Source organism: Triturus cristatus, chromosome 12 (assembly GCF_964204655.1).
Source record: "Triturus cristatus chromosome 12, aTriCri1.1, whole genome shotgun sequence".
Classification (NCBI taxonomy): domain Eukaryota; kingdom Metazoa; phylum Chordata; class Amphibia; order Caudata; family Salamandridae; genus Triturus; species Triturus cristatus.
Window position 1 is genome coordinate 19533041 of NC_140595.1, and position 16145 is coordinate 19549185.

The 16145-nt window shown below is 47.6% G+C and overlaps 1 protein-coding gene across 2 annotated transcripts in view; it reads left to right on the top strand.

Moving 5' to 3' along the window:
- The window catches only part of B3GNT3 (UDP-GlcNAc:betaGal beta-1,3-N-acetylglucosaminyltransferase 3), a 140555-nt gene extending 124648 nt beyond the window's left edge, over nucleotides 1–15907 (top strand). For both annotated transcript variants that reach the window (XM_085638802.1, XM_085638803.1), the window contains one exon: nucleotides 10901–15907. In XM_085638802.1, coding sequence (XP_085494928.1) covers nucleotides 10908–12080 — 1173 coding nt within the window. In that variant the 5' untranslated portion in view covers nucleotides 10901–10907 and the 3' untranslated portion in view covers nucleotides 12081–15907. The remainder of the gene's footprint in view (nucleotides 1–10900) is intronic.
- Nucleotides 15908–16145: the final 238 nt, after the last annotated feature.

Below are 16145 nucleotides of genomic sequence, written 5' to 3' on the forward strand. Positions count from 1 at the left end.
CCGCTTGATCATTTAATGGAAAAGGCTACTACAGGACATATGAGCTTGCACTTATATGTCCTCACCTTTAATATAATACACCCTGCCTCATGGGCTCAGGATGCCTTCCTTAGGGCATATATTAACCCCTTCAGCGCGGCGCGGATTACCGCGCTGTGCTGAAGGGATCTTGCGCGGGCGGGGCCGTGACGGAGCGGTTCCGTCATCCGCACAGCGCGACCGACTCGCATGACGGAACCGCTCCGTCACAAGCATCGAAAGGGTTAACAAGCATTGGCATAGCCAGAGGTCTCGGTTTTGGGACCTTATGTATTTAGTTATGCAGCACAATATCCTTAGTGCAACAACATCAACTCTTGCATGGCTAAACACTCATAAGGTCCCAAAGGTGAGACCTATTGGCTATGCAATGCTTGTTTTAGCTTTTGTTTTATATTCTGAATAGAAGTTTGTGTTTCCTTGCCGATTTCTGCACGTTGATTTGCAAATTAAAGTTTTATACAAGTAAACTTACATAAAAATGTAAAGTAGCAGCATGTTCCTTCCTGTTTGGAGGTCTTTTGTTTGGAGTAATTGATAACACAATTGACCTGTGCTGGTTTTCGTGGGAGCAAGCAGCGATTACATCAGCAAGTGATGATCAGGGGTAGGAAGGGTAGGGAGAGAAAATAAGAGGAATCACAGAGGGTTAGTAAAAGACAGCGCAAGGGAACAAAGAAAAAGTGTGGGGGCCTATAAAATGAATACAGGTGTCCTTAAGAAGGTGCCCCATGAATGAGTATAGGAGAAATGGAGCTAACGTCAAGATGCTGGGAATTAGTGTGGGGGGGGGGCAACTGTTAAAGAAGCACTCTTCTGAGAAGTTCTACAATGATACCAAAAGTGCTAAAGGGGAATGACAAGAAAAATTAAATTACGACTTTGAACTTAAATTATTAAAAGATGAATGCAAAATGTATTACCCCCAAAACAATTAACCATATTTAATGACCCTCGTGAATGAAAATGTGATGCCAACTAAGGTTTGATACCCTATTACAAAGTAATTGAGTGTTCACAAAAAGAGTGATCTCTTGACCTCACTGTGCTGGGTCTATGAACAGCCAGGCTGGCTTTGCCATCCTCGATTCTCATATGTTTCTGCTACACGGCGACCGCACTCCAATGTGCCGCACTGTCGGGCACTGCAGAGTAGAGCGATTCAGAGCCAAGTTGTTCTCCTGAATGGCTGAACTGTCCTTGCATGAGCATTTTAAAATGAGACCTAATAAGTTTCCATTTCTCGTGCTTCACCAGTCTAGGATGCTAAATATTTTCAAAATTAAACAAATGCACTTAGGCGTCCCCAGAAAAACATGTTTTCAGGATCTTGGCCCTCAGGCTTGTCTTATTTCCTGTGAAAGCAAGCACCCTCTGCTGAGTTGCTTGCCTTCTGAAGCCTTCCAATGAGGCTGATTGGATATGCCCACAACTTGGAAGAACAACACCGATCTACTTGTAAATGTTTCAACAACAACGTGTTAAAAGTGGTAACAACGTTGTCCCTTCAGTTTCAAGGTAATTCACGTTCTAAGTCTAATGTTTTTACTTTTTCCATATTTAAGGCCTAGCATGTTCGTGGTTATCGTACTAGTCAAAGTGCTTTTTTACATCTATTGCATTTATTATTTATTTACCATTTTGTTTTACTAGTGCCTGGGTACCGAGAGTTATAGGTGCTCTTTACTTAAGAACAGAAACTGTGACACACAAGTCTTACAATAATCTAAGGATAAGGCAAATGAGAGGCAGAATGGGCACAGAGTAAAGGGGCCAAAAAAGGACTGGGAAGGAGGAAAGCGCAGAGACTGGCGAGCACGACCAACTAGGAGGAAGGGGAGATACCTGGCGCAGCATTGAAGGGAGTGGATGGAGATGGAAGGAGGAGAGAGCGTACCTGGCAGGAAGCGAGAAGGGGACAGAGAAGTTGGAGAGGAGAGCTAAAACAATAGAGGAAGGGAGAGATTACTGAGAAGGGGAAAGAGGTGGAATGCATAGGAAGGGTGGAAGACTGCCGGGAGGAGAAGAAAGAGAGGGAGAGAGGAAAGGTAGGAGGGGAGGTATAGGAGAAAAGGGAACTCTGGCATTGGAGGATGATAAGGATTGGATTACAATTTCGGCGTAAATTAGGAGAGAGATTGTAAATACACAAGTAACCGTGTTCTATGTAGACTAGAGTGGCCCTAAAGCCCCCACCCAGCACTTATTTACAGTCGAGTCAGCGGGTGAGTCTGTAGGCGCGGCGGAAGAGTTGAGGCGCACGTACGGTCCCCGTTTCCTCAAGGGGAGTTTTCCAGAGGGTGGAGGCAGCTCGGAGAAGGGCTATTCCCACGGCCGCTCCACCTGCCGGGAGCTCACGCGCTTCTGAGATGGAGCTGCGGCTTGCAAATGCCGCTCTCGCCCCTCTAAGCCCGAGAGTGTGTGTGCCAGTGCCCACGCGCCAGTAATGCTAAGCGGGGGCAAGGCCACCGGGCAACGCGCCAATGAAATCTGGCGAATTTGCATTTGACATTGCCAAGGCACAAAATGTGTTTACACAAAATATGTATTACAGAACAAAAAGTAGACCCCTACGCGTATTGCACCCCCGAAGCATGCATGTTTTTCGAGACCATTCGTCAGGTTTTAATTTTTTTATTTTACAGTGTTTTATATAGCGCGAAATAGACCCGAATCGGGTATCAGAGCGCTTTAGATAGCATCAATTTCATTACATGAGGACACATTAATTTTTAATGTTTTTTTTGGGGGGGGGGGGGTTCACTTATATATGTGTTGTGTTTTTTTGTTGTTGTTTTGTTTTTACTATTTTTTTCTCTTGTGAGTTGAATCTCTTCTTAATGTCTTTGGAAATTAAATTTTTACCCAAGCCTAGATTGTCCTTTGAATTTAGACATTGGTGTAAATGGAACATCAAATATTTTCTTATAAGGTAGATGTTTTAGTTATTTTCTCTACCTCGACTATCTGATGACGCCTTTAGTTTTAATCCATACGGTTAACATTGAACTTGGACATCATCCTCCATTTCTGCCCAGTGTTTTTTCAGGCTTGTGCATCCTCAGTCAGTGTCACTGCCAGTATTACTTCCACCTCCCACGTCACCATCAAAGTGTTCTTAAAGACTTGTGATGCCAGAATGGAATACTGTACTGGCCAGGTGCACCAAGTATTTTGGGGGCATCAGAGCAGTTTATTGTTGCATTTGTGCCAACTGTACATGGCAAAACTGGGTGAAAGCATGGATTTTAAGCAGATTATGTGCTGTCAGCCGACGCATTAACTCATGAGTGCATTCAGAAATAAGGTAGACAATTTTGCATAGCTTGCTTTGCATATTATTTACATATACCAAAGAGGAGATCTGTACTTAATTTATTTTCTTGTTTTATTTTCTCGCTATACTCTGGATTCTGATGCCCATACCGGCGGGACAACTACTTTGACAACCAATTTTTGAGTCTCGCCTGACCCAGCGCTTGCGCTGGTCTGGCGAGGGCGAGACTTTAAGTAAGGGCTTCAAAAAATGCTACAGCCGACCACAGCTTGCAGTGCATGTGCGCGGGCCGTACATAATCGAGGCACCCTGTAAAATGATCACCACCTGAGATTTAAAGCTGTTTTGTTTAAAGGACCATATCCACGGAGGTTATTCACCAAAATGACAGGGGTGGCAGAAGTGGCATCATGCAGCTGATGGCGTCACACGGTTTGCCACATCAGCAGCTTCCTATACGTTGCAGAGAGAGAACGTGAAAGACAATGTAGTAAAACTGCAGAAAGCAGCTCTCCATGTCTCTTCTCACTTTATATTCCTGCCACTGACCCCTGAGACCAGTGATAGCAAAGATGCTGCCACGGGTACTAAAGGCGTTCTACCCTCAGCCACCCGCCTATTGACATTCAAAAGGTTACCTTACGCACACGAAGCTACCTCTATGAGTGTAGATATCACCACCTCTACAAGCAGGGCAGACCTGCCTCCCGAAGATGCAATGATGAAAGTCAGCACACCCATGTACTGGATCCAGTGTTATGAACTCTGCCGGGTTGCAGTGGTGTTGGAAGCTGGTGTTCCTTGAGCCCAATTCGCAAGTAAAAACTTAGCGCTCCAGGAAATAACGCAGAATATATCTGGATCCTACTGAGAATTCGCTTTTGAGCCGTCTTCAAGCTCACTGGGCCCCCATCCAAAATGTCAGGCATTAAGTTGGTGTGGCAGCTTTCGATGCAGCAGCACCCAGTTTCCAGTAACTCAGCAATCTAAGTAACATTGGCAAGGGGTAGAGAGACTCTGGACCTGTTCGCTTGGAGAGCCAGCAGTGCTTTTGCTCTTTAATGCACACACATATATTTTAGCTGTGCAAAATAAATATTATTCTTTGCATACAATTCTCAATTTATCATTGCTCTCTCCCAGTTGCCCAAACGAAAGAATCACACAAAACAGTGCACCAATGTTCAGCTTTCTAACCTCGTGGAACTCTGTACCCAGGGGTAAAATATTGGAAATAGTTACACAATAATAGTAAACACGGTCTAAAGTTAGTGCCACTGAGGCACCAGAAGATGCCATGGTAGGGTATAGAATCATTTTTATTCTCTTATAACGTTCATGAATGGCAATGATTCTGACAATGCACAGGTATACACAGGTATACAGTTTTTCCCTAAAGTTTTTTTATGATATATAATACTCAGTGGCTGAGCAGTGAGGCGGACACACACATTCACTGCCACCCATTCACTTACAAGTGCACACAAACTCAGTCATCCATCCCCACGCAATCACTCACACATCCATTCTCAAGTGCACAAACATACACCCACCATTCACAAGCAAAAATACGTGCACATACCCATTCACAGCATGCACTCACGCACAGATAGGTATACATTTATACATAAACACATACATGCAAAATTCAACAAGCACTGGCATAGACAATAGGTCTCGCCTTTGGGACCTTATAAGTGTTTAGCCATGCAACAGTTGATGTTGTTGCACCAAGGATATTGTGCTGCATAACTAAATACTTATAAGGTCCCATAAGCGAGACCTATTGGCTATGCCAATGCTTGTTAAACCATGTTTCTAGGCTCCCTGCTCTGACGTCTCTCAAGTGAACCTCTGAAATTGCAGGAACACTAGTTTGCTGTGTTTTTATAGGTTCCCATGCATCACACCCAGCGTCACCTGACGGCATGTATAATAACAAACAGCACATGTTGTTCCACATTACACCACAGGGTGGCAGAATGGTGTAAAACTTGTGAAAGATGAATGCTATCAAAGGGAACAAGTACAAATGCATCTCACTCTGGGCACAGCCCGTGGGTTAACTGACGCTCGGTAAACAAGTGGGTGTGGTGGGGGGAGTGCGGCCGAGAGCAGGGAAGCGCAGTGTTTACCTTGCGGGAGCGAGCGCGATAATTGCTAACAGATGGCACCGCTCGCTCCCACAAGGGAAATGCCAAAAGTGCACGCGTTGCAATTGAAAGCAATAAAAAGCATGCACTTTTATGGGCAAAAAAGTGAATCGATTCCAAGAGGTCCCCTCCTATGCAGCGCATGCGCGTTGCGTAGGCGAGACCTAAAAATAGTGCATTGACAATGCCACACATTGTGAGGGCAAAGTCGAATTCAAAGCAGCTTGCACTGCTCTTGCAGTCTGCAATGGCAGGACTGCTGTGAGTAGTTTACTTGGGTCACTCAGGGTGGCACAATCTCAGGTCCCAGTGACCCCTTTAACTCCCATGCCCTGGGTATGACTGGTACCATATAATAGGGACTTATAAAGGAGTTAAAGTTGTTGCCAATTGAGGTTAACAATTTACATGTATCCATTTTAGGTAGAGGGCACTGGGGCCTGGTTAGCAGGCTTAAGTGCACTGTGAGTCGAAAACCAGCATCTAATAGTCCAAATGGGGGTACAAAGTGTGTGGTGGGTGCCTGCAAAAGTGGCTTTTTAGGTCTCGCCTGACCCAGCGCATGCGCTGCTCTGGCGAGACATTTAGTAGGTGGGTTTTGAAAATGCTACCCACATTTCTGTGCCGGCTACAAGCGTCCGTGCACGATGGTGTGCACGCGCACAGCTGCTCCCCGCATTCCCCCCTCCCTTCTCGCCCAGCCATCTGCCTTTCCTGCGCCAGCCTTCAGCCCCATACCCCTCCCTCCGCTGCAGCGCGCGCATCCCTAGCATGCGTCATCGCGATCTCTTTCACTTTTAGAGTGATCGCGATCGTGATGAGGGATTGATAGCTCCTTCACACTGAGGCCCACTGTGTCAACCTAAGGCTAACGCTCCGCTCCTCTCTGGAAAAGCACTCTTCCCCCTAACCCTCGAGTTTGCATCAGAGACTTTCAATGTCCGCACTTTACAGAAGTCTCAACTCGGGTTATACTACCTGTTTTTGACCATTCACTATGTATCGAGCCCTGACCCCTCCCTCTTGGAAGATCTCTTCTGACGTGAGGGACCACCTAATAGATCATAGCCAGCCTCACCCTGTTCTCCGTATCTGAAACATTCCTTCATTCGGCCAGCCACATCCTCCTCTTCTCTCCCCCCCCATTAACCATGTAACCAGACCCGTCGCTGCCTCTCCCTTAGCTGCATAAATCAGTGACCACCGCTCCCCCAGCGCGCTTTTTTCTACGTCTAACCTTAATCAGAATCCTAACTCGGTTCGCTCCCTTATCTATTCTTATATTTAACTCGATCTATACATGCATTCGATATTTTTAAATGTGTTCCTTTACAAGTAACATATTCAACACTATCAGCTGTGTTCGTATTCTAAAAACCAACAAGCATTCTCTATACTTTGCTTCTTCTCAAAGATTTCCTTTTACGTTCAGGTGTTCTCTCCAGATAACTGTTATACGCCACACCCAGTGGCTTTGCAGTGCCAGATATCTATATGCCTCTGAGAGTGTCTGGCAATTCTCAGCAAGTCACATGCCACCGAAATGCAAAGTCTCACACAAGTCTCAGAAACCATATCCCGCTCATACTCAGAATGCACTACTTCTCCCAGAGGTCTCTGTAAGTTGTCATAAAAGAGAGACAAGGCAAGCACTGGAACAAATTGCCGCCCGTACACCAACCCAACCCCCCTCACTCGCCTTCAGCTCTCCCCAGACAGCGCCCGACCCCCGCCATGTCTCCCAAGCGCCCGCAGTAATTTCCACCAATCCAGCCGGCCTCATAAGGATGAAAGGCTGAGATAAATGGAAGTCAAATCACTGGTGTGTGTGCTTCACTCTTAACACATCAGCCCAAGCTCTGCATCCCCTGGCTTCAATCCAGGACGGCGCTTTGCAGCAGCTGCAGTAAAATGAAGCGCCACGAACTGCACAAGGAGCACATCTGCCGGCCAGGCCCCGGACACAGAGCACACCGGCCTGCCGTCAGCCACCCCCTTTTCTGCTCAGCTGACTGCCTCCCTCCCTGTCGCTCTCCTCCTCTGCTGGTCTCTTTCCTAGGCCCTCACCAATGGCTGCCATGTCTGCCCCCACTCCCCCCCAGTGGGTGCCTGCTGCTCCTTCCTTTTTTTGTTGCATCTTTATATAGCGCAAACTCGACCCGAAGGTATTGGAGCGCTGTACATGAGCACCGAATTTACATTACATTGGTCTCTGCCCTGTGTTCCAGCCAACCCGTGGAGAGCTCAATGATTCCAACCTAGTTGAGGAGGACCCCCAGGCAATGCACCTCTACAGATGTTCACTTGTGCCATTACCGAGGTGCTGCATTTCATCATATTCTTCATGCCCTAGTAAATATGAGCCAATACTCTAATGCGAGATTAGCCCCTGCCTCCAAAGAAACATCAACATTCTCACCCAGTGTTGCTGACTGCAAAGTACATGAATGTCCTTAACTAACATGATGTATTTTGAAGTCGGTCGTAGAATTTTGTCTCACTTCATGTTACGTCATTACTTCAAAGCGTTTTTTGCTACGTTGATGCAGCAAAGAGATTCATATTACGACACTGCCTCAAAGTATTTCATTAAGTTCCACTCTTGCAACGCACTTCACACCATTCACTCGCTACTAAGTGCTTAATGGTACTCTGCAGCAAAGTGCTTTTTCTTAACCCTCTGTAGCACAGCACTTTGTGACTCAATTTAAACGGGGTCAAGTCTGTGGGTATTGTAGAGTGTTGGCTGTTGAGGCTCAAGTAAACACAGGTAATAATGATCTTCCCACAGTCAAATCGCACTTTGAACTCGGCACTCCATGAACAAGTTGTATCTCGATTGTGTAGCATGCAGGATAAGTTGGTCACGGTGAGAAGGTGATCGCATCTTCTCACCCTTAATCTGTAAGTGTGCACAGTGGCACAGCTGCACTGACATGCATCAGGCAAGTGTCTTGACAGTGAGTGTAGTTTCAATGTACCCCTCACAGATGTCAACAAACTCATTACTTCTTTCATTTTCCGTGGTCAAATCCAGTGGCGACCGGCATCTACGGGGGCAAGCAAATGGGAATTCTGCAAGCTCTTACAAGCACAACAGACCTCTCCGCTCCAGCCTCAATCCCAGGAAACCCGATGCCTTTACGCCCAATTCTTCTGCCTGACAGGAACTGCAATGTAACACATCTCGCATTTACGGGAGTTTGAGCAATTGGCAATGTAAATGACGATGCCTTTTATTTATGTTTTGGTTTTTGAAACCAAAATAAAAGGCAATGTCATTTACAATGCCAATAGTTTAAACTTCCGTAAATGCGAGCCCTATTGCATTGCAAATGCTTGTTTAGGTTGAACCTGGGCAGCACGTGCGTTGCTCTGCGAGGCATGTTGTATTGAGGTATGGCATACAAGCTCTGCCCATTTCCCGCCCATCTTTTCAATTGGCTCCTGTTACTGTCCTTGCAAAATCGTTGCTTTTCATTTGTGAGTAGTCTTAGTAGTCACTCCTTGGTACCACCTTGTCTGCATTTGTAACCTCCCATAACAACTGGACTTTTGTACTTGTGTTGCACGGTATGCTTTATAAGAAGGTGAGCACTAGTTTCTTTAATGAATAACATGGGACAATAGTGGCCACTTCAAGACTAGGCAGCCTTGGTATTCATGAGATAAAGAGACAGGAAGTGTAGGGATATGGAATAAAGAGGCATGAGGTGGAATCAAGACCAGGCAGATCTATTGTTTGGCAATCGGACATTAAGCCTCCCCAGAATTGGGCTCGTAAGGAAAACTTTGGCCTTTGCTCTTATTTTTTTCTTCAGATTGAGCACTGATGCTCTTAACTCTTTCCCCCCCCCCCCACACACACTTGTTAAAATAGCAGTACATTAAAAGAAGTGACCATCTCTGCTTAACTCAAGCTGGTTCAACTCAAGATCCTACACAGGGTTTATCTCACGGAGAAGCAATTATTGCTTATGGGCAAAAGCCTGGATGGGCAGTGTAGGAGACGGTGTGGGATGGAAGGCGGATTCCTGCACATTCTTTGGGAATGCCAGTTAATACAAGACTACTGGCGAAAAATCTTTAAATGTATGAGCACGATCTGGGGAGTTCCTCTTATGCCCGAGGCCAAGAGATGCCTTTTGAACATTTGGGAGCCCACAGACCTAAATGTGAAGGGGAGGATATGGGCCACACTGGGGCAGATGGTCGCTAAGCGTAATATAGCGCAGTCATGGGGAGCCGCTGTGCCACCGAAACTAAAGAAGTGGAAAGAGGACATGGACTGGTGTATGGTGAGGGAGAACACAGTCTATGTAGCTCGGGGATGCCCTCAAAAATGGATTGCAATATGGTCTAAATGGAATGTGTATCAGGGGGGATTGTGCGAGCTCCCATCTATCCCATCTCCCGAAGATCATTGTATGGTGTAAAATCACACTGCCAGACTGGTACTTTGCATGAAATACCGAAAGTAATGTATTGATACCTCTCAAGTACGACAACTATTATAATGTACGATACATGATTCTGTAACGCATGACCCTGTTTATTTAATTTCAATAAATAGAGTTATAAAAAAAAGAATTAAAAATAAAATAAAAATAGCAGTACATTAATGGTAATACGAGCTATTTACAGTTTTTAAAAACTGCAGACGTGTGATGTGCTACATTCAAATAAGTTGTCATTCTCGCCTCCAATTCCATCCTCCTCACACCTAACGGTGCCTTACTAATTCATTTTACCATCGGATTTTCTGTGCCCCTCCACTCCCCAGCAGTCTCTGGTGACGATTCCTTCCTTGCTTCTAGCTCTTTATTCAATTGCTCACCTTTTCTCCTCTTTTTTTCTCTCGCATCTCCACTCTGTCTCCTCTGTCCCCAGTTCTCTCTTCATTGTATCTTTCTCTTTTCACACCCCCTTCCTTTATCCTCTTTCTCTCGATGTTCCTCTTTCTGCTCAGTCTTTCTATTCTAGTTGTCCTAGTGAATATCCCCTAACTCTTTCCTCTACCCTTTACCATTTCCCCTTCTCTCGTCCCTCTGTCTAGCGTCCTGTTTTCTTTCCACCTCTCTATTGACTCATTCCTTTCCTCTTTGCTCTCTAGAACCCCCCCCTTTCTAGAACCACTATCTTCTTCGCTTTGACCTCTACACGTTTTCTTTTTCTCTTTCCTCCCCTACACTGTATTCCTTTCCCTCTCACCTCTGCAAAACTATTTCGCTCTTGCACAGGGACTTAAGTACTTCACTCAACGTGTTCTTCCTTCCCTACCCTCGTCCTCTACTCTCTTCTCCTTCCAAGGTCTTGGTCTGTTTTCTCTTTCAGACGTTCGTACCTAGCCTTTGAAATCAAGCGTTTTGCAGCAAACATTTAGATTGTGTTTTTTTCTATATTAAACACTTTTTATTGTTTTGTTAACCAGGGAGACTATGAGAAGAGGGCGTTTGAGTGTGGAGACGGTTCTCCTGTCAGCCATCGGATTCGTCTGTCTTCTCTTCATTCTCGACCAACATCGAGGGGACAAGAAGGTACTCGCCACCATGGAGCAGCCGGTCTCCACCAAGGAATCCGGCAAACTTCTGGTGATCCCACCAGGAGCCGGCTACTGGGTTCGTTCGTCTTCTCCTGGGTGCAAGGAGAACTCATCAGTGGTGAACATCACCGACTTCACGCAGCTACCTGACCATATCAAGGACTTCCTGAGGTTCCGACACTGCAGACACTTCCCGACCCTACTGGATGTGCCCAACAAATGTGGGGGACCTGCAGCCTCAACACAAGTGTTTCTTTTCCTGGTTATCAAGTCCTCTCCGGGCAACTATGAGCGCCGTGAGGTCATCCGTAAAACCTGGGGGAAGGAGAGCACATATGAGGGGGTTCAGGTCCGGCGACTCTTCCTCTCTGGGGTCCCTTCCAATCCAGGCCAGGCCAGAAGGATGAATAAACTCCTGCGCATTGAGGGCCGCGAACATGGAGACATTCTCCAGTGGGACTTCTATGACTCCTTTTTCAACTTGACTCTCAAGCAGGTCTTGTTTCACCAGTGGATGGAGAAGAACTGCCCAGGAACCAGGTTCGTCTTCAACGGCGACGACGATGTCTTCGTCAACACCTTCAACATGGTTCATTATCTCCTGGGGTTGAATGCTGACAGCAAAGGGGACAAGCACCTGTTTGTGGGGCAATTGATTGCCAATGTTGGGCCCGTCCGAGAATCCTGGAGTAAATATTATGTACCGGTGCAAATTACAACTAACAACTCATATCCGCCATATTGCGGTGGCGGGGGAATTTTGATGTCTGGTTTTACAGCTCGTACCATCCACAAGATGTCGCTGGGCATTGAACTGCTACCTATTGACGATGTTTACCTAGGAATGTGCCTGGAGAAAGCTGGCCTGAAGCCGGCATCCCACATGGGCATGAGGACCGTGGGGGTGAATATCCCTTCTAGCAAACTGGACTCCTTTGACCCGTGTTACTATAGAGAGCTTCTGATGGTGCACCGCTTTCTGCCCTACGAAATGCTGGTCATGTGGCAGGCTATTCAGGAGCCAAATATAATCTGCGGGAAGACAAAACATGTGTATCTGGGCATGTGATCCCTACACCCTGGGCATGGTCATCCCTGGGACCTGGATAAAGCACAGTGGCCACCATGCCCTGGTGCGCATTCAGATCTGAGGTTTGGATCCACTGACCCTCTGAAGCACGATCTTGCTTGGGAATTTGGGCCCAGAAGAGACTTTGGCATGGACTAAAGGGTTCCACAAACGTTATACAGAGTGCGAGCCCTGTGATGCTGCTTGGAATAATTAACATATTTGTCCCGGTGGTTTGAAGGTGATAGATCAATTTTTGGGTTTCCGGTAGCCAGGTAGCCAGCTGGCCATCTGGTTCGGAATTGTTGAGGCTGGAATGCAGGCATTTGAGTTTCAAAGAATAGGCTAATGCTCTGGCTTCAAGTCCATGGTGGCCACCACACTGTGCCCATCCCTTAGTGTCTGGGAGTATTTGGGCATTGGTTTCCGGGGTGGGGGTGATCTTTAAGACCTGGTCCCACCCTGACTAGTTTCAGAGCTTTGGTAGATTGACCAGGATCCCACTCATTCCAGGAGGTACCTTGGGGCAGAGGTGATTCTTCTATTGAATTGTCCATTCCTAAAGATCAGGTCCTGCACCTTGTGCTACAGGTGCCCGAGGGTCTTGCCCTCCATCAATATCTTTAAGTATCGATCACCGATCAGGTAACGTTTCTGGCCTCCAACAGAATCCTCTCCCTTGAGAGCTCTCCTGGTTGTGGTGAGGAGTCCACAGTTGCCGCTTAGAGACAGGATGTCTCCAAACTCTCCTACCTTAGTGGATCCCCAGAAGTTACCCCTCATCCTAAGCTTTAGGGTAGCCCACCTCCTGCTGCTCCCCAGGGCTGGTACCTGGTTGCCACACCACACACACTGCACAGCTATCCTTTAGGGAACATCCGGGTATACTTCAGGTAATCCGGTCACCCCCAGAGTTCGGCTCCATTGGGTCTTCCCTAGGGTTTTCTCTACACCGTACACCCCGTTCCCCTACACCCCCACAGGGGGAGGGGGGGTAATCCCTCCACACCTGGGCCCATCTAGCTCTCTTGAGATCCCTCCTCTGCACTTAACCCCTGTGTTGTGCTTTGCTCCTCACCCCTATGGGCTACCGTGGTGCTGTGGCTAAACCCCTGCCCTCCCACACTCCGACCAGGAGTCCTTGTTCCTTGCCCTCTCTTGGGGTCGTGACCCCATTACCCCTTAATCTTTCCTCCAGTTCCTCACTCTGCCCCGGTGACGCCCATTTCTGGGACACGGTGGACTGTGTAAGGGCGTCTCTTGCCTTGAACCATGGGTGGGGGTGATAGGGGATGCCGCGGGCTCCCACTGTGATCTCAAGGCTGGGGAGTCCTCGAGAGAAGTCAGATGCCTAAAGAGATGCGCGCTAGTAAAAGGCTGTCAGGGCTCTGGCAGTGTCAGTCACGTGCCAGACCTGGAAGGCGGTGACTCACTCTTCCCAAGCCCTGTTGGTCTTTTATGTTGCGCCGCACCAGCCTGTCTAGAAGTGGGGAGACCCCGGGACCGGGAGTCTCTTGATGGAGCCTGTCTCTGACCCGAGTAGTTTGTCACCGCTTCTAGGCACTTTGCAGCCATAGGACGTTGTACATTTTGTAGACTCACGTGCTCACCCATTTCCCCTCTGTCTACGGCTCTCACAGACCTCTTCCGGTCCTGTCTTGTTCCTTCCTTCCTGTGTATTCAAGAAACCTCAGCCCTCGTGCTGAGAAGACGCGGTGTCCTGCTGATAGTGCCTCGTGGCGCTGTCCGGTCATGGCTGACGAGGGCAACGTCCCGTCCAACCACCCCCTTATCCGACCGAGGTCACGCCAATCTGCAGGCCGATGCGGATAAAGCTATGTGCGTGCTTGTTTCTCCGGCCGTGATGTAAACCGAGGGGCCTTTACCCGATCCCAGCACGGTTTGGTCAGCGGAGGCGTGAGGCGCACAGAGGTGACCTTCAGTGAGCCAGACATGCCCGCGGCCACTCACAGTGAGTCAGGGCACGTATTGCCTCACTGACGTCACTAGGTAGGGAGGGCAACGCTAGCAATGGTGTGATCTTTTTTTTGTGGGGGGGGGGGGGGGCGGGGGGCAGGTACAACACATCCAGACTGGCACGAAACCTCAACTCTAGGCGCTATGCTTCTAAAATGGCTAACTTTGGTTGTGTGAGTTGGGGTGGGGAGGGGTGTAATCTTATCTCCCCTTATGTATTGTTATGAGTGATTAAGTGGGTGTGGGCCGCATATCTGGGTTCTAGGGCCGCCTTCCTAATATTGTGTGACCCTGGGCATGCAGCTATCTACATCTCTGACTGTACCTCCCTTCCTTTGGGGCATACATCTTCAGAGTGTTCAGAGCTTAAACACTCTTTACATCCGAGGATTCCTGACTCTATAAAATAATTATAAATACTGTACCCAGAGCCTGGTGGCGGCCCACTAGATGCAGTCGGCGGCCACTTTAGCCTTACTCCTTTTCAATAAATGAATTATGAACGCCCACGTGGTCTAAAGTAACAATTCCTGTGTAGCATCTGGGCGCACCCTTGCGTATGGCCAGGCCCCATGCCCTTAGTGACAGTGAAGGCAGGAGGCCGTAGATAGAATTGAGCTGTGATGGTGACCGCCGCAAGTTTACATACTCCAGTACTGTCGTTTCTGTTCTGATTCCTTGTTTTACGTCATTTCTTATCTTTTCTCGTAACTGTATATTTTATTTGAAGAAACAATATTTATTTCTCTGAGTGTGGATTGTCAGCCGTTTCTCTTCCTCTTTTCAGTGACGTCACCGATACTATGACAGGCCATTCGAGCCCCGTTTCAAAATGCTTGTGTCAATTGATGTTTTTTCCAGTGATGTTTTTTTAAAGCGAATTTATATGTACACATTTTAAACAGGGGTGGACCCACCTCGGGGAGAGCTGCCCAGGTTCCCAGGGGAACTCGAAGCCTCAAAGGCCGCCAGGGTGGGGCAAGGTCAGGCAAAGCCGCCCAGGTGTTTGTTTCAAATGCCTCCAGCCCACAGCACAGCAGCCAGAATTGACCCTTTGAGTGAAAGAAGGAAACCGGCCTGGAGCGCGGACACTGCACAGAGGGCATCTGACGGACCATGTGGGAGTCACACTCGCAGGCTGAGAAGAGAAGCATGGGTGGCCCGTGGTGAAGGGCATGGGGGTGGAGGGGAAAGTGCGAGGAGAGGCGGGTCACTCTTTGAAATAGTTGGGATTCAGGAGTACGCTGTACGCAAGTCACCGAACACACATCACCGTTGGTTCATAGCGCCACGCCCAGTGGCTTGGGTGAGCATACCATGTGCCCAGGCGCTGGAAGCGTGCATGACCCATCTTGGATGTATTCACTTCACATGACAATAACGCTTTTAGGTTACCCCCGACTGTCCAAGATGGAGGCTCCATGTGTCCAAACCTGGGAGGAGCTGTTCTGGCTAGCGGGCTAGAGCGGCTGGGACCGTATCACATGGCATGCAGGGCTGGCCTGTGTCACCGCTGTCACTCGTGTGTAGCACTGTGTGTGCGCGCGACAAGCTTCAGCAACATTCGTGTCGCCTCATCGGCTGCTAAAACGAGACGCCACGTGTCGACTTCCTGCACCGCCAATGGAATAGTTGTTACTGTCGTTTTATGATTCTGTTGAATCTGCGCCAAAGAACATGTTTTGTAGTGCCAAAAACAGCACACAGAAGTCGACGTTGTTATTGCATTTGTTCAGCGGTGATGGGCGCACACTGCCATGTTGTGTGTGTGTATGTGTATGTGTATGTATATATATATGTCAAATCTCACATTTAAACCCTAAATAAATAAGAACAATAATAAAATGCTACTTATTAGAGTCCTCTGTGCTTTTGTGTACACAACCGTGATGACGAGGGCATTGCAATAATGCTGCGGTACAGTCACTGGGAGACAGAGCCTTCTATGTTTTTGGTGGGGTGTCCATTATGAGGTGGACATTTTACAGATAACGCAAAAAAAGTTGTTGTTGATTTATAAGAATTTTCTGGGGGAAGAAAAGACAAAAAGGAGGGCAGGGGATGAGATGATGAAGGTAATAAAGTCTG